The 26,441-nt window shown below is 36.5% G+C and overlaps 1 protein-coding gene across 1 annotated transcript in view; it reads right to left on the reverse strand.

Moving 5' to 3' along the window:
- The window catches only part of LOC107706434 (unconventional myosin-Vb-like), a 54,413-nt gene that overhangs the window by 19,796 nt on the left and 8,176 nt on the right, over positions 1-26,441 (reverse strand). The window contains exons 2-18 of the mRNA XM_016510145.1: positions 17,834-17,944; positions 16,842-17,013; positions 15,129-15,273; positions 10,749-10,905; positions 9,922-10,065; positions 9,753-9,834; positions 7,658-7,765; positions 7,451-7,560; positions 7,072-7,337; positions 6,662-6,743; positions 5,535-5,675; positions 5,164-5,286; positions 4,473-4,556; positions 2,279-2,350; positions 2,050-2,147; positions 1,082-1,168; positions 763-874 (exon numbers count right to left, since the gene is read on the reverse strand). Coding sequence (XP_016365631.1) covers positions 763-874; positions 1,082-1,168; positions 2,050-2,147; positions 2,279-2,350; positions 4,473-4,556; positions 5,164-5,286; positions 5,535-5,675; positions 6,662-6,743; positions 7,072-7,337; positions 7,451-7,560; positions 7,658-7,765; positions 9,753-9,834; positions 9,922-10,065; positions 10,749-10,905; positions 15,129-15,273; positions 16,842-17,013; positions 17,834-17,944 — 2,094 coding nt within the window. The remainder of the gene's footprint in view (positions 1-762; positions 875-1,081; positions 1,169-2,049; positions 2,148-2,278; positions 2,351-4,472; positions 4,557-5,163; positions 5,287-5,534; positions 5,676-6,661; positions 6,744-7,071; positions 7,338-7,450; positions 7,561-7,657; positions 7,766-9,752; positions 9,835-9,921; positions 10,066-10,748; positions 10,906-15,128; positions 15,274-16,841; positions 17,014-17,833; positions 17,945-26,441) is intronic.

Consider the following 26,441-nt stretch of genomic DNA (forward strand, 5'->3'; position numbering starts at 1 on the left):
CAAGGCAGCTTTAATTGCCTTTTTGGTAACTTCATGACTTAACTGACGACATAACTACGACATTGCATGCATATTGTTTCATTCGCACTTTGATATGAAATGATGAGCGCACCGACGCCTTTGTGCGTGCAACTGAAAAGCATTCTGCGAGCACAGCACCATTTCCTTGTTTGACTCGCGCCTGACCCTGAAGTGAAGTTGGAGCACACGTCTGAAAAGTTTCCTGTTTGATGTGGTCATAAAGACGTTCTGCGTTTAAATAGACGATGGTTCTTGTCACGAAAAAAGAGACAGAAACAGCAGTTGTGAGTGGGGTGGCCAACCGTAGCCCTGCCCCTGCGTTAACGGCGTTAAATATTTTTAACGCGTTAAACTGAAAAAAATTAATCGCCCGCTAATTTTGACAGCACTAATATATATTTAATGCATCCTAATACATATTCATTTCTTAAAATAAAAAAAACACTTACAGACCCCAAACTTTCAATCAGAGTATATGTTAGAAATGTTTACAAAATATTTAAATTTCTAGGATAGGAATATGTTTTGAGCTTATCAATTTTCTTAAACAGTAACATGGTAATAGATGGCACACGGATAGTTTTAGATGGCAATAGCATGGTAATAAATAAAAGTACAAGGTACTTCAAAACTGCTGTGGTAAATGTCCAGACAAACATTGTATAACCACGATACCAGGATGAGAGTGAGCACTATGCATACAACTTACATTTGAGTCATTTCTAGCCATGGTAGTCTTACCTTTATCAAGGTCTCCAGCAGGTTCTTACAGACCTGCTTCTTATCCCCAATGGTCATGTCCTTCTTTGTCATGAGCACCCGATATCTGCTGAAGAAATCTGGATAGGTCCACCTAAGAAATGACATCAGATGTGATGAGGAAAAAACATTTTAAATAAACTCGTATTTGTGATTTGATTTCCATAGTTATATAATTTCTAATGATTAGTAAGAGTACACGAGGTCATGCATGTGTATACGAACTACTTGTTTGAAAAGCATAAGAGCCCCATGTCTACCCTGCCCTGAAGCCCTTTAAAGGAATCTGTAGATCCGTTACCTGGATGGATAGCCGGCGGCACTGATGCGGATGGTCTCCAGAACTCCACATGCTCGCAGTTGCTGAACAGCTCTTCTAGAATCAAACCTACAAAGAGCAAGAGAGCAATCGAAAAGTGAGGAATCTTTGTGAAAACCAACGTAAGAAGATTCTAAACAAGGAACATCTGGGTACAAAAAGTGAGCATATCACACCACAAGAGATTTGGGGTGTTATCTAGAGACCTACCAGATCTTTCTTTTGAGCATAGAGCACATCTCCTGTGAGAGAGGCATTGGGAGACTGCAGTCCGCTCAGGGACTGGAGGCTATCTGACTCAGAACTCTGTGACTGTGTGTTCACAACCTTAAGAGCATGTGACTGACAAAACCCTCTCAATTTAGCATCCTTGAAGGGGCTTTTGTGCTCTGAATTTGCAGAGGACACAAACAGAGCAAAACAAGACCCTATCCTTTCTTAGAAATGTGAACTTTACAAAACAAATAAGCAAATAAATACATTTAATATGATAGACTAAAGATGAATATGGTGTAACACATTAAAAAGCTGACAAATACTATATAAGACAGAAACATTTCCTTTTATTACAGTATTTGGAACAGACCAGTCAATATTACATCAGGTTTTCACTCAGCTCAAACATTTCATGGAAAAATAATTAACAAAAGTGCTAAATCAGCAAGTACTTTGCAGATGGGGGCCACTTCTACTGATTTTCATGGGAGAAAACTAGGTTTAATTATATTTTATATAACCTTATCGGCTCATTCTTAGAGGAGCTTTGATGTCTGATTGTTGGAGGAAACTTGCAGTGCAATTGAGGTCGATCAAATGTCTCTGTACCAGCATGACTCTAATGTTCTCTGGCAGCTTAAATGAATTTGCTGTATACCTCTCTATTTATATGCAAGATAAACTAGATAAGTACTAATGGATGGATAAGACGAAGACAAAAAGACCAAACTTACACAAAGGATTCCTTAAAATCATTGGGTTTAATGCAGCGCACATAATGAGGGGTGGTAGCATTCAGTGTTTCCATCAGAAGATGTAGCGAGTTCCTGAACTGTGGAAAGGAAAAAGTTTTCATTTTATCATTATGTTATGCACCTCATCTTAATAATAAACAGAGCGTCAGTGGATCCACTGTCCAGCATCAATATGGATCTAAAACTGGCCTCTGACACTAAGTCTCACCTGGGTGCCCACAGTTTTCCTGTGCTCTCGGTTGTGGCCTTTTGGAACTGGTTTGGCAGCCCGGACGTTGATCTATTAATACATTTGATTATATAAGTGTCACATGAAGAAATCTTGACTGCTTAAAGCTTTCCATTGATATTACAGACGCATCACATCTTACATAAGGGGCATACGTTTTTTTATTTTTTTATTATTCTTGCTAGACTAGTGTAAAATTTGTATTCAATTGCAGCAGCACTTCAAAGCACATTTGGAAGCCCTTTAAAATCCACTCCCTAAGCATCCACTGTAAGGCAGGTACACAGTGTGTTTCAATGCATCCCTAATACCATGATCCTGCCAAGATTCAGGGCTCTAAGACAGAATACAGATGACATCATTAAACCGCTGTCGCTGTAAGTCTGATACAGTAGGATGACACTGATAAACAGAGATGCTGGACCAGAGACTAAATACAAATTAAAGGTGTGGACAGCAATGCTATCCCGAGTTGAACAGGGTTGGAAAAAGTACTGGGAAATTACATTTAAGTTAAATTTTAAATTCACATAATTTGTTATAAGTTAAACTAAAAATTACGGTAACACTTTAGTATAGGGACTAGGGCTGCTTAAGATGCGCGTTAAATATCGCATGCGATTTATCGTGCAGCCCTAATAGGGACCAATTCTCACTATTTACTAGTTGCTTATTAGCATGCCTATTATTAACATATTGGCGGTTTTTAGTACTTATAAAGCACATATTCTGCATGACCATATTCTATACCCCTTATCCTACCCAATACCTAAACTTAACAACTACCATACTATTAATAAGCAGCAAATTAGGAGTTAATTGAGGCAAAAGTCGTAGCTAAGGTTCGTTAATAGCGAGAATTGGACTTTAAAATAAAGTGTGACCAAAATTTTAGACTGAAAAGGATTTCATTTGCTGTTTTAAATCAGTAAGAAAATAACACAAATATAGTATACTTTTAAAGGAATAGTTCACCCCAGAATGAAAACTTTTACTTACCCTCAGTTCATCCAAAATGTTCGGTTTTTAATCAGAACAGATTCTGAGAAATTTAGCATTACTTTAAACAAATTTGTCAAATATGTTTTGATTTGAAAAGACAATAGGTATGTTTTTTTTTCTCACTGGAGTAAGTGTTATTATGAAGTATGGAGTAAGTATTACGTTTAAAGTTAAAACGTCTTAATGGTGGATTTTTTTTTTCTTACACAGCTTTTCACTTCACAAGACTTAAATTCTGACGGCACCCATTCACTGCAGAGGATCCATTGGCGAGCAAGTGATGTAATCTTTGATGGCCTGACGATTGCTAAATTTTCTGCACTATTTTCATTTTTGGACAAAGTATTTCAATAATAAGGAGATACATACTTGAAATAGTATCTTTTAAGTGCCGATCAGTGGTAGATTAAATAATGAAGTCATAGACATCACAAAGACTATTCATTAAAACAGCAAAAGATCATGTTAAATTATTTGTGTACAACCTAATTAATATGCAAGAGCTAAGCCTTCACTATTTCATCGATAAAAAAACACGACTTTTTAAACCACAATGAGAGCCCTGCATGATGAGAGCACTGCAGATATCCTGAAGAGAACATAGCTGGGAAACATATTTAAACTTCAGACAGCAGTGCTGAAAACTGTTATCACTTGAGACAAACTTATGTTTAAACTGCACTTCTTCCACAGGGACACCTCATTACAAGAGTCCTAGTGAAAGTTTCACTCGACACTGTCCTGCAGAGAAGACCTTTAGCTTGTAGACGCTGATGTGCTGCTGTCTACAAATGAATTCTGTTGCCAAGAAACCTCAGGACAAAACACTACGAGAGAGATCAGTATTGACAAAGACAATGGATATACTATTTAATCTTGGTTAAGATGGATCCGGCTGTTCGAGTGATACAGTGCTAGGTGTGGGCAATGTCAGGCCTCTGTTTGCCTGAAAGTCAATTAACTGCTTAAACAGGCCAGAGAGCAAAACATGAGCTAAAGTGTGATTTCCATCATGCAGACATGAGGAAGCGTGAAGCATAAACAGAGGCTTGGCTGGATGGGGAAGAGTAACATAACTGAGCTGAGTTAAATAAACAGAGGGTAAAAAAAAAATAAATGCATTTTTAAAAAACATAACATTTTATTCTTAACAAAAATATACAGTGCTCACCTGACTGGCCTTGAGGATGTTTATCTGCTCCTCATAAACAGTGTCTCTGTTCTTCTCCAGGAAGCCGTCACACTGATATTCAACCTGTCATAATGTCACAAGTGTGATGCATTCATCAGTACCACACTAAAAATAACATGCTACATCATTTTTGTGCCCCCCAAACTGGCATGAAGAAGAATCATCTATTTTTGTTGCATTCATCATGCATTATTAACCAAAACATTTGTGTTGTGTAACACAATTTCACACAAATTGGGTTTTAGTGAGCCCATCTGCGCAACACACATTTTGCTCATTTCCACAAAAAGTATTTACGTCATTTTTTTCAATCTAAATCTGTTACAGATTTAAAAATGAAAATGGTTTACAGCTTAAAGTGTGAAAAGCCTGCTTTGTTTGTAAAAGAGTTTTAGGAAGTTAAAGGGATAGTTCACCCAAAAATAAAAATTCTGTCATTAATTCCTCACCCTCGTGTCGTCCCAAACACGCAGGACCTTCGTTCATCTTCGGAACACAAATTAACTTATTTTTGATGAAATCCGAGAGCTTTCTGACATGTGGGTGAATAATTAATGACAGAATGTTTTATTTTTGGGTGAACTATCCCTTTAAGTATGATAGGTTGGGTGATATTATATCCCAGCAGCATCCTGAGCCCTATAGTGTGCTTAATATAAGCTGAACAAACCTTATCTGCAAAGTGGACCACAATGAAAGACCTGTTGGACATCCTGGGCTTTTCGAAATGCCCGCTGTTTGAATGCTGGCTGTACAGCTTCTGCGCCCAGTTTTGATCCGTTCCTTTAGGCACCTGTCAGATGCAGTAAAGAAAAATACTTTGAACTGCTGGAAACTGAAAACATTATTTGGGTTACCTGTAGCAGAAATAGCATGATCACACTTTTGAAGCTGCTCTGATTCATACTCAAAAACTTCAAAGAGGCAGAGGTCTTTAAAACTAAATGAGACGCTCTGTTCAGAGACCTGTTTAGATAACATGCCTCTCAAATTCTCTTTATCGTATTCTCAACAACTGTTTTCTCTCTGCTCGTGACTCACCTTACACTCTTCATCAAGAAGGTCCAGAATACCAAGCTTGGCTTCAATGAGGTCAATGCACGGCTGGTTATCATAGAAATCTATAAGCGTCCAGGGGATCTGCTCCTTCATATACTCTTCTTGCTCCAGTTTAAACACATGCTAAGGAATATATGATGTATATGTATTAGGTAAATGCATCAAATACATTAAATTTGAAACTAAATACAGCCAAGAGTCATGACACAAACACACGGGTCATTCCTGTCATGCAGTACATTTTCTAACTTTTTAAAAATGAACGCTTTTGTATTTCTACACCGTATGATCTATTTACTTCTAAACGCAATTCTAAAATGTAATTGCAATTCTAAATTCTAAAATGTCCTGGAATATGATTAATTATGCAACTGGCTTTTGTTATTCAAATAAATAATATAAAAGACTAATAGGATAGAAAGTGATACTGAAAGCCATTGAAAAGAAAAAAACTAACTGATTAGAAAGTGATATAGAAAACACTACAAAATGATTATCAATTAAAACAATATTCCTGAGAAAACTAGTTTCATTCTGGATTATTCTTTAGGAAATGTCCAGGTTTTTTTTTATTGTAGATGTGCATAACACTCGAGAACAAACTAAAGTAGTAAAATTGTTCATTCATTTTTTTAAATAATGAAAAATGGTTTCATTATTTAAAAAATACAAGTTATTATTAATAATAAAAGTTATTAAAATAAAACAAAAATCATTTCCACTTTTAAAACGTGAGAAAAAATTATAATCATTATTATAACACTTCATCTAATAAATAAATACTTATAAATAGTATACGTCTAAATACTGCATATTAGTGACAGTGAAATTGAAACTAATTAAGACGCCCTGTTCAGAGTTCTGTTGTGAAAAATCTTTAAATTATTGTTCAATATATTTAAAAAATATTATTATTAATAATATGTAAAATATTAAATTAAAAATATTTATAACTAAATTGAGAATATACATTATTTAGCCTATACAACTATATTTTATCCAATATATTAAGACATTTAAGATAGTATATATATATATCTAAATACTGCATAGCACGAGTGGCCCAAAAGACACTAACCATATGGATCTATTGATAATCTATTACTGACCGAGTTGAACTGTTGCTGTAGTTTCTCATTGGCGTAGTTAATACAGAACTGCTCAAAGCTGTTGATCTCGAAGGTTTCAAATCTGTTGGGAGGTGAAGACATGTTAACAAAATCAATCCGATTTCCCTGAAAACAAACTCAACACCTTCCACACTTCTCTCTGCATCCGATAGCTTGGCACTTCTCTGCTTATTTACTCTAATGCTGATCAATAAGTTCCCCTCTTTGAGGAAGTAATTAGTCCCATGGTCAGAAAGGCTTACAGGCAAATGCTGACTCTAAAAACTCAATGCAGTTTCTGCTAAGGGAAGGTCAAAACACAAGACATACTACTCTACTGTATATAAGAACCCGAAGAGCTACGTTTCTAAAGCTGTACTTGCATGCCCTCTCATTATCACAAGCATTACCCATAGATATCCAGCACCCCAATGAAGGAGTGCTGTTTGGTGGACGTGTGCAAGGCCTTATTGATGTGCTCCACGATCCAGTCAAAGAGATGGGCGTAAATGTGTTTGGCCAGGGCGTCTCGGGCGTTGACCGCCTGGGCATGCGACATGTTCTTCACATAGGTCTCGGCAGTGGTCACCAGCTTCCTGCGGCACAGCCAGTGCTCCATCTGCTCCTGCTCTATACCCAGCAGCCGACAGAAATGATGTAAATGTGTGCCATCCCTCTGCAGGTGCAAAAAGAGATTGTAATTGTTTAGTGAAGGATAGTCAGCAGTTTAACGCTAATGTGCTAAAATAAATAACATGCACCAAGACACAATATTTGTTGTACACTTACGTTGATATGGCAGGATTCTCCATCTCTCTCTGACACAATCCCCACGTTCCCCAGGTGCAAGATGGAGGCAATTACTTTAAAGATGCTCATTTGATGGATCTCTTTCACACCTGCACAACACACAGTGTTGTAATATTTATGTTTGACACTCAGTATGGCTTGTTGCAAAACCTTGGTTATAGTCATATTTATTGCTGAAGTTTTTACCAAGCATTGTAAGAGCCTCTCTTGTCTTCACAAGGTCCTCAGCGTCGTTCACCCCTTCAATGAAAATGTTCTCACCGAGAGACGTGTAGGTAAAGTCCTCTGCGCTGGCTAAAACATGAGGGTGAATAGACAATTTGAATGAGTAAGACTTAAAGACTGTCAGTGGCAGCATTATGATCAAAATCATGTACGCTGGAATTCAAAAGTTTGGGGTCAGTAAGTGCTTTTTTAATGTATTCAACAGGATGCATTAATCAAAAGTGACATTAAAGACATTTACATTGTTACAAAAGATTTCTATATCAAATAAATGCTGTTCTATTGAACTTACTATTCATCAATATATCCTGAAAAACGTTTACTGTTTCCACTAAAATAGTAAGCAACTGTTTTCAACACTGATAATAATACTAAATGTTTTTGAGCACCAAATCAGCATATTAGAATGATTTCTGAAGGATCATATGACACTGACGACTGGAGTAATGGATGGCAAAAATTCTGCTGTCACAGGAATAAATTATATCTTAAAGCTGCAGTCCGTAAATTTCTGAGATGTGAGCAGCTATCGTCAAATCATCAGGATGGAAAGAGAGAGTTGAGTGTCATCAGCATAGCAGTGATATAAAAAGCAATGTTTCTGAATGACAGAAACTAGTGATGCCATGTAGACAGAGAAGAGAAGTTGTCCAAGAACTGAGCCCTGAGGCACCCCAGTAACTAGATGCTGAGGCATGAGATGTTCAGTCATGTTTATTCGCGTTAAAACTAGTAGTACAGAGGAAGGAATGATCGCGTTCACTCGCGCTCCGCTCTGCACAAATCTGCGGGGCGTCACGGCTCAGACACGGGAACCGGAGCTGATCGCGGCCGCTCTAGTCAGTGCTTGTGTTGGGATTATACCAGCACGTTTCTGAACCGTCCCAGAAGCGGCTCTCTAAGGCGTTTATACAGCGATCTGTCATGCCACATAAAAGACGGTCAAAACGCCATTTATTATTTGAATTTCCTGAGAAGAAGAAGAAAAAAACAAAAAAACAAAACTGTATTCGTGCGGTACACATGCGTACCGAACCGAAAGACCCGTACCGAAACGGTTCGGTACGAATACGTGTACCGTTACACCCCTAATATATATATATGCTGAGATGTGAGCAGCTATCGTCAAATCATCAGGATGGAAAGAGAGAGTTGAGTGTCATCAGCATAGCAGTGATATGAAAAGCAATGTTTCTGAATGACAGAAACTAGTGATGCCATGTAGACAGAGAAGAGAAGTTGTCCAAGAACTGAGCCCTGAGGCACCCCAGTAACTAAATGTTGCGATTTGGACACCTCACCCCTCCAATAATATTTCCAAATACAATTTTATTACATTTTAATTGAATAAAATGTGTATATGAATATTTAATAAGAAAAAAAAAACCAAAACAAATGAAGATACTTTAAGACATTATATTAAGGCCCTGTTTACACTAGTGCGTTTTCGTTTTAAAATGGCATTGACCATTCATGCAGGTACAACCATAGATATGTATTTCCCTATTATTTAGATGGCGGACGCATCTACGTGCTTGGAGCGGTCGAATGGGGAATCTACCTATACATATCTATGGGTACAACAATGAGCATGATGTTATTGTTTACACAGTCATCAAGGATACGCAGAGCGAATGTGGGCAGCCACGCCATCATTTTCAAAAGTCTCCGTTTTGGTCTGTTTACACTGAAACGCAACCAGTGTAAGTTTTCAAACTAAAATGGGGTCTGCAGCATTTTCAAAAGTCTTGTTTTCAACCCTCGAAAACGCCGGAGTAGTGTAAACGACAGGCGTAATCATAGCAAAAGTTATGCGTTTTAAAACGAAAACACACCAGTGTAAAGGTAGCCTCATTTGACAGATGAGCTGCATCATGTCTCACATTTTTTTATCATCTTGTGCCATGAGGACCATATTATAACACCTATTTCTGCCATCAAACAGTATGTATCGTCTTACGGCCCAGCCCTAGTCAATGGCAAATAAAAACACTTGGATTTCAAAAATACAGTTACAAGTAACCAAACTAGTCACTGAGTTAACTGGACCACTTACTCAAGGTTAGATCTTTAAACTCTGGCAGAGAGGATGAAGCACAGAGCTGGTAGAAGATGTGATAGTTCCTCTCTTCCTCAGCCTGCAAAAATATATTGATGTTCAACACTTGGAAAAGCACAAGGGGCTGCAAATTAATCTTAAAGCACCATTCCTACATGAGACAAACCTGAAATACTACTCTGGACTTCTCAAGCAGATACGTTCGCATGTTGGCACCGATGATGTGATATCTCCTATCGAAGCCGATCTGGATATATTTCCCGAAGCGGCTGCTGTTGTCATTGCGGGTGGTTTTTGCATTTCCAATAGCCTGCACAGAAGGAAAAAAAGTAAATGTTAATGCTTGAGTCACTCTTTGGTTGGTTTAATCTGAAAAAGGAGGTTATCAAATTACTATGATTGATGCATAATGGAACATAAGAAGGGTGGAGAAAGAATTTCACAACAGAGGGTGCAACATGATAGAGGCGTAAACCTAAAATCCTGTTTGCGGCATCATTTAGAATGAGTAATTACCTTGATTTTGGATTATTTGTTTGTCTGAGCTGGGGTGTTATGAGTCACCTGTAGTATAAGGATGGTCTATGTCTAGGTTCGCATCCTAAGAGGCCCTTCTATCACAAATGCTCATTTCCACAGTAATGATATCTCTAAATTGACTATGAGATTTGGCCACTCTCGTTGGCACTCAGATTATCTTCCTGAAGGGCACAAGTGCCTGCTTTGCTCTTATCTGTTCAAACAGGCCTGCTGATTCTTGAGTTTAATTTCGCAGCTCAAATGTGTCAATGAGATGGAGTGATGAGTGAAGTGAGGGCACCTTTACAGCTGCTGCACACGATGGAAGTACTTGGTGGCAAAAGTTTATTAAATTGAACACAAATTATTCTGGTAATGTGTCTGTGACGCAAGCCAATCAAGTGGTTCTCAACTGATTAACATCATGTGGTGACCTAGATCGCATTTTCTCACAAGAATTAGTTCATAGCATACCTCCATGATGGGGCTGGAGGCCAGTACTTTCTCTTCGACGTTGGTGTCATTCGCTGAACCTCCCACTGTGGCGAAGAAGCGCATGGCGTACTTTGCAGAAACTGTTTTACCGGCTCCAGACTCGCCACTCACAATTATCGACTGGTTCTTTTCATCTCTGCAGAAGAACATTCAGGTTTAAACAGTGATGAAAACAGCGTCCCTATGAATAACTGAGATGATATTGTAAATCCATTGTTGATATAAAGCACATACAACTAATAAGAGGTATATGAAACATAAGGGTCAAAATTCCCTGGAAAATGTGATATTCAATTAATTCAGGATAATCAGAATATTTAATAGAAAATGAATTTATTAAAAATGGACACAGCAACATAATTTGAATAAATGGAATTGGTAGTTAGTTTAGTAATTTGATTAAAAATGATGTGGTCCCACTTTATATTAGGGTGGCATTAACTACTATGTACTTACATTCAAAAATAAGTACAATGTACTCATTAGGGGTGCAATGGTTCAACTTACTCACGGTTCGGTTTGTATCACGGTTTTAGAGTCACGGTTTCATACGGTTCGGTATGTGCTATGTTTAGGGAAAAAACTATATTGTCAAATAAAAATAAAGAAAATAAGAACAAATAATCTAACTACAAGCAACAGCACAAATAAATGCAATAGAGCTAAGATACAAATAAAATAAACAGTGCTTTTCAGGTTTTTTAGGTAGGTCAGTTTTTAGAACAGTTTTTAGGTACAGAAATTGAATAAAGTAATCAAATGTAAAACTACATTGCATATTGGACTGTATAAATTAAAAATGAATCCTTATTAAAGTTACAAAAGTTATTCAATCAAGAGCAGTGAGTGATTTCCGTGTTGTTGCTGTTTAATTAACTTTAAGAATGTGCTGTCACTTTAAGGGAACGCACTGATCCTGTGCACAGTTTGTTCAGCCGACTATGTCTGCTAGGATACTCACCAAGATGGGCATTTTGACATAATTTTTGTGTGAATTTGTCCATTCAAGCACAATACTTCAAAGAGAGCTTAATATTTGCGCGCGTTCTGAGACGCGGGTTCACGCGCTTCGGATGAGCACACACACAGATCTTCTCACTGTGCGCGCGAGTTCGCGTCTTCTGGCTCTTTAATATTTAAACTGGCAAGGCTTAAATGAGTTTAGTTTAAACACGGATAGCAACGTGTGCTGTTCAGGTCTCACCTGCGCTATCAACACTTGATGACATAAATGACAGTTATTCCAGCATAAAGCACTCGCATTGAATAAAGAGTGACTGGTTTGTCCACGTATTGTTTTTTTCCTCTCATTCCTTGTTGAAATGTATTGGGAAGCCAGAATTTGTATCCATCAACAGAAACATGCATTAGCCGAACTCTAACAAACCATATTACAGATGCATTGTCAGATTAAAGTTGAACTGCAGTCCTAGTGCATGCCGAACCGTGTGTCAAGAACCGTACGGTTCGATTTTTTACCGAGAACCGTTGCACCCCTAGTACTCATGGGTCGCGGAAGCTGGGGGACAGTCCGGGCATGGGCCCGGGTTACTTTTGAGGTCTGGTACAAATATGACATAGGCTACAAAAATACATAAGCTATAGGCTCATATCAAAACACGTGCAATCTTATTCCTAAATGACGATTCCGCTATAACCTTTGAAATGACAGTCACATCGGATCGGAATATTTAAACCTGCTTTCGCACAGCTGTTGATCCAGAGAGAGCAGCGCTCATCATGTAGCCTAAACTTTATGTTTGAAACAGCTTCACAAACAGTCTACACAGCAGGCTACAATTCTGTGCTGCAAACATTAAATAATAACGAAAGTATTAGGATAAAAGTTCATAGACTCTGATATAGACTGAGTAAAAATGTTTGGAACTAATGTTACACTTCAAATATAGATTGTATAATGTTGCATTATGCCAGCTGGTTGGGACCAGTGACTGTTAATTTATTTGACTTCTGAATCATTCAATCAAGAGATTTGGTCAAAAACTCTGGATGAAACAAGTCTTCACTCATTTATTTCAAATGATTTTTTAAAATTAATTCATTTAAAATAATAGGCCTAAATATTTTTTAAATAGACTAATTTATAACATTAAATAAAACATTTTGTCAGACAGTCAAATAAATTAGCCTACATATTATTTTGCTTGGTTGTCTAATGTTTTGTTTTCAGAATCGTGATCTATATTCTACAAATCAAATAGGCTAATAAAAACCACATAGGTTAATATATCTGCCATCTAACTAATAGTAATACTATGAAAATGTAGTTGCTGCTATTGAGGTGGGATGCAGTTAAGTTTAGGGACAGGGTGGGTTAGGGTGTAAGGGATGGGTCAACAGAGTAATTATAAATGTAATTACAGAAATTAATTACAGATGTAATAACATTCAGGTTTTTTTTTTTAATATAAGTACAATGTAAAAACATGTATGTACACAATAAGTGCATTGTATTCAATTATTCATTTAAATGTAAGTACATAGTAGTTATGGCCAACTGATATAAAGTGGCACCAAATATACATTAAAATTAATGACATTTATATTTATTTTAAATGATCAAATGTTAGGCCTATATGTACATGGACCAGGTACTTTTTGCAGTGCACATCAAAAAACAGTGTGGGAAAGAGAAAATAAACATTAAAATGGGCTTTTTCCTTGTGGGAGACTAGCCTCATTGCAGTTGACAAATGCAGTTAAAATCCTCCAATCTAAACCACACCGGATGCTGCTGGTTGATCTATATGCACTAGACACACACACGTCCCAGGAGAGCTACCTCAGGGAAACCTAAACACAGCGGAGAGCCATTTTGACACTCTTAAATAATTGACGTGTCCATTCAGTGAAACTGGCATGTGTAAAACCTATCAAATGTCAACACAAGTCTGACCACAAGCCTTGCCTTGTCTTTCCCTCCTTTGTCTGAGCTTATTTTAGGGCTTCAGCATTACACAAGTCATTAGTAAGTCATGATGTCTCGGCGTGGGATGTTTAGCTCCAGCTTAAACCTGATGTGCAAATGGCTTTGTTTTTGTTTCAAGCAACAAAAAACCCCACATGTAAATACAAAGGTTCGAAGAATGATGTTGCGTGCACTGTGATTATCTGCCCACTCTATCCATTATTGAGTCAAGCTGAACTTTCAGATTTCTCACAGCTTTCAAAGCATGTGATGTCATTTCCTTTTTACAACCAGTGGAAGTCACTGATCTGAAGCCTGAGCTCTTTATTAGAAAACAACTAAGCTTAACAAACAGCTTCGACATTTGAGCCTCGTTCACACTGTCAGCCCAAATCCGATTTTGTGCATATCCGGATGGAATGTGATTTGAATAACTGACTGTCCACACAGTGTATGGCAACGGTTCATATCAGATTTGTGTGTCCATACGTGCTCCTTCGTTTTACGGAATGTGAACTGGTTTCTATGGCAATGCCGTTGCGTTGTTATGCCTACGCTAAAAACAACAATAACAGCAATACAGTTTGCAATACAGATTGTATACAGGTTGCGCTGTATTATATTTCGTCTTGTGAGGCAGCATCATAAACGCAGGAAGATGGAATGTGCGGCTTTATTCCGTGCTGCCGTCTCCGCTACTTTCAAAACTCAAAGAGGTGCGTATACTAGCAGTATATTGTGTTTTTTCTCTTGACTTGCACTTCACAAAGACACAAGCTTGTTTCTGCAAAGACGTTCAGCATGTTTTCTACAAAAACGACGTGTTTACGTTTTAGGTGGCGTGAGGACGTGAAAAAGCTACGCTAAATCCGATCTGAGCGGTCAGACTGAAACGGATTTCCAGAAATGCAATTTGAATAGGATTCCAAACCACATACGAATGTAGCTCGAAACGGATTTGCACAAATCGGATTTCATGTAGTTTGTTGCCGTTCAGACTATCTAAATATGATCGGATTTAAATTGGATTTGCACAAAAATCGGATTTGGGCTGACAGTCTGAACGAGGCTTTGCTTGATGCTAATAACCTCTTAAACTTTTCTTGAGAAATGCTTGTTCCAAGAATTCGGAATGGCTTTTACCAAAAAGAGTTCTCGAAGATCAAAAGAGAAACTAAAACCTTTTGTAACAGTATAAATATCTTTACTGTCTCTTTTAATACATTTAATGCATCCCTGCTGAATAAAAGCATTAACTGCCTTTAACAAAAAACAAAACAAAAAAATTCCTCCATTTAATTATCCAATCAGAAATGCACTGCGTGTTTTTAGGTTTGTTGACTTGTGTTTTGAGGGAGTGGTTTTGAAAGAAGGTGTGTGTTTGAAGCACCAAGAACTTTTTTAGGACTATTAAAAAAATGAGTACAAACCTGGCCATCTGTTTGTACGCTTCCTCTGCCACAGCAAATATATGAGGGTCCATGTCCCCCATGTTCTGGCCGGTGTATGCATTGATGACTTCTTCTCCATAGATCTGCAGCTGCTCGTATGGGTTGATGGCCACCAGAACGATTCCTAAAAAGAGAGATTGATATAGCTTTATACCTACAACTGTGCTGCACTGGTGATACACAGTTTTACATAAATTAAATCAGACAAAATCTTGATGATACTAATAAAATAAACAAGTTAATTAAATATTTGCTCATAAATCTCAGCTAAAATATCATATATTACTAAAATAAATTTTATATAATAAAATGAGTTTAATGCATGATGGGTCATCCTCAAAGAGCGAACACAAAACAGACAGACATCCGAGAAAGTAAAAAGGAACAAACATAAAAGAGGAATCATATGGCAATAGGCATTGTTGTGACCTGACAGAGACAATAATGGGAATCATTCAGTCATTACAAAACACAACAGACGGAACCAACAATAAAACAAGACAAACAAAAGCTGGGCGGTCTTTAGAAATGAACTATCTGTGAGACCGTATGACCATGGCCTAGGTGTATATAAAACAGCAGATAGCCTACACTCTTTTCGATTGCCTGAGATGTCACATCAGCCAGTGTTAGGTTTCAAACATACATTACATAATATATGTCTTTTTTTTTCAGAAGAACTTTTCAGTAGAAGTAAACAAACCCACAGATAAAAAGTAAACCCAAAATGCAACAACCGATTAACAAGGGCATGCTGTCATAGGGACAGTAACTACTAGAAACCCTGAATGTAATGAGTGTTGACTAAAGCGTTGCTGTCTTTGTTCCTCTCTAATAAAGCCTGTTGACCCTGGATACGCAATTACCATATTTACAGTTGGTGAGAAGTATTTGAAAGAAGCCCGGAGAACCCCATTCAAGAAACCAAACTCTGTCTCACAAGATAGTAACTACAATGAAGAGTGAAACTACAATGAAACTAGGATATTCACCACATTCCAAATTGAGGTAAAACTATGTAGAGTCAGATATTCATCATTAAAAAATTTGGGAGGATAGAACAACAAATCCAGGAGATTTAAACATGTCATTGGAAGTCAATGAATATTTTATTATCATAGTAACTAAATGATCTAAATAATACTTTTAAAATGATGGATGGTGATACCTAGAGAAGGCACAGCTAATGGCCAATACAACAATTATGATATTATTTACAACAATTATGATATATACAACTATTATATTTCTCTTTAATTACGGTTTTCTTTCCTTTTTGTTTGTTTAAAGGGGTCATATGATGCGACATTTTTTCTTATTCTTTCCTTGTTCATTTTTATGCAGATATATATTAAAGTTTTTGTTACATTTAATTAAACATTTATTTGTTAAATTATATAAAAATTGACTGTCTTTGTTTTCTTTTTTCTTTTGCATGCTTTACTAAAGCACTATGAATTTACCATTGTGCATGACATAATATATCCTAAACAAACTAGCCTTGATAGAAAATGAGACATATCTCACGTTTGGATTTTAGAGCTACCACAAATGAAGCACACTTCCAATAACCAGCCATGTAAACATAGTTATCAAGTTATGATCATAATAGGACAAATATAAACACAAATAAATATAAAATGACCAATATATCAGAGCCATTCTCTTTAAAACACACACACACTGACTTACCGCAGTAGGTGTAAATGTGATTGGACTCGAGGAAGCGGACCTTGAGGTTGTGGAGCACAGCAGGCTCGTGGAGGTAGCTGAGAGCCGTGAGGTCATTCTCTCCCACCAGAATATCAGGATTCCGAAGAAATGGAAGTGCATTGTCTTTGGGACCAATTGAATATTCTAACGTCTAGGAATAGAGACAGTAATGCCATTAAGTAGAAACGGTAGATTAGAAATTGATTGGATTCAAACCACAATGTCAAGTAACTCCATGGGCTTCAAGAGTCAAAAAGTGTGTTTTGGCAGACTGAGAGTGTTGGTAATGCATTACAGGCACAAGAGCTTCAATAAGTTATGCTGATCTTTATTTCATCTACTGGTTTATTTAGGTTTCCCCAACATTGTTTTTTGATAATACACTCGAGAATATGGCGTACAACCTTCCCTCTCAGGGCCTGCGCTTCTTACACACCAAAACATGATTAATGATTCATAAGACACACTTTCCTCAGTACGGTGAAACCCAAACTAATGCAGGAAGCGTTAGGATCTGGTTTAGTTCACAATTGCTGTGTCATGACTGAGATTTTTTGTTTTGTAGTCTGAGAAAAAAAAAATCAGAGCTTTTTTTTTTCTTCCTCTGCCAATTTTGTCAACTAGGGGCAACTTTTTTATTTTTATATTTTTTGCTACTTTTCAAATGCTTTTTTGTACAGATTTTCTTTTTTGTTGTTGTTTTTATTTGTTGTCCTAGACCCAGACTTTTGATTTTAATATGAAAATTAATAAATTAAAATAAAAAAAGCAGATCTAAAAGACTGCAATAAACATAAACCATTTCAATATTTATTGTTTGATGATTGTAATTTTCCACAATGACAAACAATTTTGCTCCTAATATTCTTTTTTTTCCCGCCGACATTTTTTGTTTATTTACCAATAAAACAAGTCATTAAAGTACATGCAAGATTTGTTGGTGAAAGATAAAGGGGAGGGTTTTTGCTTACCGATTCATCTTCTAATTTGAGATGAAGCACTTTGTCTCCCTCCTTATAATCCTTGATGATTTCAGCTGACTTCCAAACCTCTTCTGGGTCAGGGATCCAAACCCGGGTGTACTGAAACAGATAAAAACCACTTTTAAATAAAAGAAATCTCTGATATCCCACCATAAGCTCAATCAACACATTTGAAAGCAAAATATCTGTGTTTGTCAATAGCTATATTTCCATCCACCTATTTTTATGCGCATTTTGGATTATCGCATAAAAAAACGCTGGATGGAAATGCCAAGATGCGCATAATTTCTAAAAATGCACATAAAAAAACGTATGCACACAACTGAGCAGGATAAACTTTTCATCCGATAAGTCAAGTCAAGTTCAGCATCGGCGCCACGGGGGGCCTGGCCCGGCCCGACCACCTCAGTCACTGTGCCCCCTCACCTCTGGTGCCGTCTCCGTAGTGGGTGCCTTGATTTTAGTCTGTGAGGCAGGGTACTGCACTGGGAAGGTCTCCCAGGCTGTTAAACGAGCAACGGTCCACTGTGGCATATTTTTGCTCATTATGATATTTTTCCGTCGATACCGGAATGCGCGTGAACTACAAAGCCTATTTTACATACTAAATAGGCTAAGAGTTTAGCTTCAAATAGGCTACACCGCGAATATGGACACATTCGGATTTGTGCCTAGAGAGCTAAGCCCAACTTTACCTTACGTTTAGTTTTAAATTAATTTGTTTTGGCCTGTTTATTGCTAAGCCTATATTATTATATACTGCAATTATATTTATCCATTAGAATTATATATTTATTCATTCTTGTTCTGTTACGGTTAAATTTAAAGGATTTGTTGTAAAGTGAGGGGAACTAAAATATCCTATAGTGTTCATAATGTTGGTACATAACATTATTAGGCCTGCCATTATTATTTCTGAAAATGCGACTTATATGAGAAACAAGACTTCTTTTTTTTTTATTTTCCTCAAAAAAAAACAAATAAATAAAACATTTATTTTTAGTGTGTTTTTAAAAGCATGCAGCAAACGAAAATAGAGCGAAATAAGAACGGCACTGCATTTAGAAAGAATTCTTATTAACTTTGCTATTATTCTTGAATTTTCTCGAATTATGCATTTACTGTATGACCAAAATTGACAGAGTAGTCTATTTTATGTTTCAGCTGTTTGATCGTGCCGGGCCTCACGCGCACACTATATATGCTCCTGCATTCATTGGAAACAGCGCAGCCGTTCACCGTGCCGTTCGGCATATTATTATATACTGCAATTATATTTATCCATTAGAATTATATATTTATTCATTCTTGTTCTGTTACGGTTAAATTTAAAGGATTTGTTGTAAAGTGAGGGGAACTAAAATATCCTATAGTGTTCATAATGTTGGTACATAACATTATTAGGCCTGCCATTATTATTTCTGAAAATGCGACTTATATGAGAAACAAGACTTCTTTTTTTTTTATTTTCCTCAAAAAAAAACAAATAAATAAAACATTTATTTTTAGTGTGTTTTTAAAAGCATGCAGCAAACGAAAATGTGATTAATCGGTTCAAATTTGTTACTGTGGGTTAACAAATTTACATTAGTAGGCTATTCTTATGCTTGACTTCCCAGATAGCAACAGAGTCTGGGCCAAATCTGGTTTACATTTACTTCTGCCTTCAACGTTGTTGTTTTTTCAGTCTTGATTGCAAAGGTTTGTGTGTGTTTTTTTTTTGGATGTACGATGGATAATTAAAACAAAAATCAGGCTTGTATATTAATAACATCAATTACTAGGCCTACATTATTTTTTTCAGAAATGGAAGTAACTTAAAATGTTATTGTGTGTTTGTAATTTTAATATTCTAGGGCCGACCCTGAATTTATTACATATGAAAATTATTATATTCAGTGGATTCTCCTAGTTTTCTTAGAGATATTTAGTGCCAGTTTATCAGAAAGTGACGATTTTGTTCTCCTTGACTCGTTGGATGGAAACTTTATTCGCAAATATTTTATGCGATATTTCAGTTTTGCGCACAAGTTAAATTCGCATCTTTGGATCGAAACATAGCTAATGTAATATGAACATACAATCATGGTTTTGCTTATGTCAGAAGACAACAACCCAAGTGGTCATTCATCTTCCCAGTGAGGAACAGGCAAAACTGAATAAAGCTGAATACAGAAGAGCTCCAATGCTTTTATCAGCAGACTCTGTATATAATTGGAGGATCAGCAGTACAGGCAGAAAAGTTAACAGAGATAAATTAGAACCGCAGCAGGATGTACGCAAACTATGTTTGCTTCAGATAAAATGCTGCTCCATGTTATTTAGAGAAGAAAATTACTCCAATGGGATGCCTATGTGTTTGAGGTTGTCTGCCCTGAAAAATGAGAATCTGATATGTTTGAATCAACTGCTGGATGCATTCAAGTAGTATTCTTCTAGCAAATAGTCTTAGAGTTAATATATATTAGTAGCTGCTGGACAACTAATTGGCCATAATGACACAGACAGAGGTCTGCATTACCCAGCAAAGGACTAATGGAGATGGATTCCCTTCCTGTCAGCCCTGAGCTTTAGCCAAGATATTAAAGAAAGTAAGAGACTCATGAATCAAAGAAAAATAATATACCACTACATGATAAACCATTTTGTCTTCTGCTCCTAGTGATGCTCAGTGTCTCAACGTTTGTGTGTTGGTGATAAAACTGAAAGCAAGCTGAAGGCTAAGAGTATGTAATGAGAGAGTGCTGTTATCTCTCCTGAAGGCAGTTAGAAGTCAGTTTCCGCTAGCGATCTGTGTGTAAAGAACGCAGCTCTTGACCTTCAAAAAATCCACAAAACACACTCAGTGGGTATAAGCCGCTTAAAGAGCTGCAAGTTTATTAGAAGCACATTCAGTCGCTAAATCGACCACAACTCTGTATGATGAGCTTTAATAGATTCATAAATCATGCTCTCAAATTAAGCAGCAACCAGTCAAACACTGTTATAAAGTCTCCCATCAGTATCCCACAATATAAGGGATATTTGAGCCAAAAAGGACAATTTTGTCTTCCTGGTGTCGTTCCAAACCTGTATGACTTACTTTCCTCCGTGCAACATAAAAGAACATATTCTGAAGAATGTTAGTGTTTTTTTGTCAACGGTCACCAAAATGGTTTGTTTTCCAACTTTCTTCAAAATATCTTCTTTTGTGCTCCACAGAGTAAAGTCATACAGGTTTAAAACAACATGAGGGTGAATAACTGATGACAAAATGTTCAGTTGTCACTTACCTATAGCACTGCATCAATTTTAAAATGCTGGACGACACCAAATTGACTTCAGTGTTATGGCTGATGATCAGTTAATTATGGATATTAAAACCGCAAATGTACATGAATTTAGCCATTACAACATCATAATACAATATGAAAAATAGATGTTCATTTTAAGATTTGCTAAAGATTATATTTAACAGTGTGATTAAATTATTAGTGTTTTTAAAGATTAACTTTGAGTGTTAGATGATCTAAATGTAAAAAAGCAAAGTAAGAATGTGTAATTAGGCTACATGTACAATATTAGGGCCCTATGATTTCGGCGATCCAGAAAACGCAGACGGAATCGTGGAATCCAGTAATAAAAACGGAATTTACAGTATAACGTGGAGTGTCATGGAATTTGCCAAATTTAGATGGATACATCAAAAGTAGGTCAGTGCACTTAAATAAAAATGTGATATGGACTAATATGTGTGATTATTAAGCCGCAAAATACTATTTAAATAAGAATCCTGCATGTTCTGCGTTTCTCTGTGTAAATGAATGGCGCAGACGCACGGTTTAATTTACTACACACACACTGAAGCACGCATGACGCTCGCGGTGTTTTCAGCCTCTGCCGCCTCAATATATGAGTAAGTTACATGAACATATGAATATAATCTCTACAACTGCTCTGAGAGTCGCTTCATGAGCATTTTACCATTTCTTTTGAGTAAAACTATCGTCATATCATATAAAAACAGAAACTTAAAGGTCTTCACAGCATTCTCAAACTTGAATTAGAGAAAAAAAAAAGATATTAAGACAATAAGACAAAAAATATTTCATTCATAGGGCCTTAAAAATGTACTTTTTGTTACATTTTTTAATGCACTGCTGTTTAATATTGTAAGTTTAATGATTTCAATTAATTAGACATGCTTTATGATGAATAAAATGTAACCATGAAAACAGTGTCTAGGAAAATTAAAATGGAAAAACCAAAAAACAATAATAAAAAAATACAATGGATTTCATAGGACCCTACAATATCAACTGATACAGATAAATAAAAAAGAAAACTGTAATTTAAACAATATGGTACAAATATATCATGGACCCATTACATGAAACACTGCTTAAATGATTGGTTGTGTTTTAATGTCACCTTTTGAAACACAGATCTTTTTAAAAACATACCTAAAATTCGCTGGCACAGTGGTGTGAACAAGCAACCTTTTTTAAAACATAGCCTAAACATAAAAAACTTATGAATGAATAGGAAACCTAAATGAAACCTAAACCTAATGAATAGGAATGAATGAATGGGAAATATAAAATAGTTTGGTTTATTGTCCCACAAACAGAAGTTGCCCTCAATTGTGTACAGTACTGTGGAAAAGACAAATCAGTCCTTCCTGTTACGCCTGAACTTTGCACAGTCTTCTCCATTGAAGTCGCTCCATATCAAAGCCTCCGCAGCTGACAACAGCATTTTCAATCCTAGTTAGAGGCGGAGTGAGATACTGCAGATACTACTGAATCGGGTGCTGAATTTGAGTGTGCTGCATATTACCCATGTGACAGTTTCACATGGAGTTACTTGCAGAAAGCACGTGCATCCCTGAATGTCTAAAATGAATCGTATGCAGGGAAAGGAGGTGATTTTTGATATTCTTGAACGTTTTTGTTATTCGAGAGTACTTGTTCACACCTGATTTAAACAAAGATATGACAACTAGCAAAGCCTAAGGCCCCGTCCACACGGAGACGCGTTTAGTTGTATACGCATACATTTTGTATCGTATAGGCGTTTCATCCAGACGGATCCGGCGTTTAGGGTGAGTAAAACCGATATTTTTTCAAACCGGGTCCCAGAGTGGATAAATATGAAAACTCCACCCTTGCGTTTTCGTGTGGACAGTGAATCCGTATATTTTCTGAAACGATGACGTCATCAGCCCACGTCTCGCCCCTAGTCAGACACCGCTACGTCACGTAACGGCAACAAAAACATGAACAAACACTGAATGATTGTCTTTTTATTAACTAACATTAACACAGATGAATAAATGTATTGTTCCATGTTCGTTTGTTTACTGCGCGCAAGGTTTATGCGCATAGTCCAAGTCTTCTTCTTGGAAGTGATAGTGGATAGTGGAAAAGATTGGATAGTGAAAGCTCTGGCTTCGTGTGGACGTAGCCTAAATTTCTACAGGTCACACCTGCAGCCTGATTGAATGCCAAGATCTTACTGGGATCATCATACATTCTGAGAAAAAAATGGGACAAAAAAGGACAAAAAATTGCATGGTGTATATCCAGCTTTAGAGATCATCTGATCTGGTCTGACACAATGGGGACGTACTTTAACCGAGATGAGTGAAATGTCGGGACGCACTGAACATAGACAGTCTGCCTTTTAGGAGTCTGTGCTGCGCTTCAGGCAGAAATACAAAGAAAAACCGGGAGCGAACAGTGAGATTCAGCAACACACAGCGGAAACAGATATTTCGATCGAACAGCAGGGGTCTGGCTTTGCAGTCTGTTACATCACTCCATCTTATATTGTTTCAGTGTAGCGTTAAGGCTGTTCAAAGGGCTCAAGAGACACAAGTAGCTTGATGATAATAAGAGCTGATGGTACATACTCATCTTAAACTTTTTGGAACACTGCATAATTTTCATGAAGTGGAAAACAAGTAAGCTGTCCCCTCAAGGGTCCAGTGTTAGCAACCAGCGAGTAACAATTTGTTAGACAGTGGTAGAGGTATTTATAATTTATAGAGAAATTTGGAAGACAAAAAAAAAATGTTAATGCCGTGAGTGTAAGATGATTTAGTCAACTTCTTAAAAATGTATGAATGACGGCGCACATTACATAATATAAAAACAAGTGGCATTTATTTTTAAGAATAAGAAACCAAGCACAACTTTCAAACAAACATTTTACCAAAATACACTACTGTTCAAGAGTCTGGGGTCAGTAAGTTGAAAAAAAATTTATAATAAAATATAATGAAAAGTAACAGCAAGAACTCATTAAATTGGTCAGAAATTACAGGATGTTTATAATGTTACAAAAAAATGGATTTCAAATAAATGCTGTTCTTTGGAACTTTCCATTAATCAAAGAATCCAGAAAAAAATGTATCCTGGTTTGCACAAAAATATCAAGCAGCACAAAAGTTTTCAAGTTTGAATATAATAAGAAATATTTCTTGAGCATAATAAAATCAGCATATTAGAATGATTTCTGAAAGATCATATGACATTGAAGATTGAAAATGCAGCTTTGCCATAACATAAATAAATTTTAAATTATATTAAAACAGAAAACGGGGGAAAACATTTTTTTTTAATTGTAATAATATATCCCAATAGTATGGTTTTTACTGTATTTTTGATCCAATAAACACAGCCTTGGTGAGCATAACTTTTTCAAAAATATTTTAAAAAATCTTAATTTCAAAAGGTATATAGTGTTTGATAAAAATGTTCAATTCAAAAACTGAAAATTAAATGTAAAACGATAACCATATTCTGTTTATGATTTAATAAAAATAAAAGTATGTTTATCAGTACATAGCAAAGGCCAATAAGTCATGTGCTTCAAAGTCAAGACAAGGTTTGGTTTAGCCACACTGGCTCATAATACTGGTTTCATGTGTGCCCTCTCACACAGATGAGTATGCACAATAGTTACATAAATTCTCTGAAATATGGTTTTTAATCTTATCAAAAATGCCACTTTGGTGCTAAAGTACGCATCTAGTGGCCGTTGTAAAAATAAAACCCTACAAACCTTAACAGGTTCTTAATAATTAAGGACGCCTGTCATTTAGGATTGTGCTGTGTAATTGGACTTCATTTGTGGCCTGGAAACTACCTTTGACTAAACCTTTGTGCTGGACACAAAGAATAATGACTTAACTGCTAGGTTTATACCTGGGCAATCTATAATTGCTGATACAGATCAAAACTGACCTGTTTTAACTGTCATATGAAGAAAAAAATTCAATAGAAAAATCCTGGAAACCTGCCCATTCGAGAATATTCAAAACACACACCACAGACATTTCAGGAACTCTACGTAAGTACGAGGAATCTGGGACAGGTGTGATAAGCAAATGTACCTTATCCCATGAAGACTTGCATCACCTCTGACAATCACTGGAGCTACAGGCTAAACTAAACTCTTTTGGGAAACTCCCGATTTAACAGACTTCACATATTTAAAAGGACAGTTCATCTAAAAATGAAAATTATCTCTCACATCATTCAATCTCATAACATTTTTGATGTTTTGTTGATGTCTTAAGTCATTTAATGGCTTTTCTTCAATAGAACTAACAAGGCTGCCAAGCTCCAGTAAGTACAAAAAGTGTTAGAAGCCACAGTGTGAAAAACAGCCAGAAATGTATGTTATTAACTGAAAACCTTGTCTTGACAGCTGTAGTCTACATTCACTTTTATTCTATGGAAAAGAGCAGCTTGGACATTCTGCAATAAAAATTGTTTTAACTATCCTTCTGAAAGCTTTAGGTACATACAGCAGAGGAACTCCACAGATGGGCGTGTACAGAAAGCAAAATGAATGAACTGAAATATGATGCTTTGACCTCATTAGTTTCTCAGTTGCCCTAATATAGTGGTGTTTCAGTAGAGTAGGCCGCATGTAAATGGTGCTGTGCAAGACCATCCGCTTATTTGGCTTGTAAATCATTCTCTGATGACAAAACATGGGAGTATATTACGACAGCCTCAGCGGAGGATTGTGATAGGAGTGCCTAAGTGTTTTTCTACGTTGTCAAGGAAGTAACAACAGTTACAGGGTTGTACTTACTGTACAGTGAAAACTTGTAAACAAAATATCACCTGTATCAGCTCATTAGACCATTATACCTAAGGGCATAGCATTACCAAATGGTGCTGCGCAAGACCATCCGCTTATTTGGCTTGTAAATCATTCTCTGATGACAAAACATGGGAGTATATTATGACAGCCTCAGCGGAGGATTGTGATAGGAGTGCCTAAGTGTTTTTCTACGTTGTCAAGGAAGTAACAACAGTTACAGGGTTGTACTTACTGTACAGTGAAAACTTGTAAACAAAATATCACCTGTATCAGCTCATTAGACCATTATACCTAAGGGCATAGCATTACAGCAGTGTTTCCAGATCAGCATTGCGGTAATTGGGTTAATTAACATCATTCAAATTTACAGTAATGATACATGACATAAACATATTTGTTTAAATAGATGTGATGCTTTAAAGAAATCAAATTTCTGGTTTAGGATGCATATCAAATACATATCAATAACGCATATCAAAACTAGTGTTGCAACAAC

This window comes from Sinocyclocheilus rhinocerous, unplaced genomic scaffold (genome assembly GCF_001515625.1).
Source record: "Sinocyclocheilus rhinocerous isolate Xijiao unplaced genomic scaffold, SAMN03320098_v1.1 scaffold1405, whole genome shotgun sequence".
Taxonomy (NCBI): domain Eukaryota; kingdom Metazoa; phylum Chordata; class Actinopteri; order Cypriniformes; family Cyprinidae; genus Sinocyclocheilus; species Sinocyclocheilus rhinocerous.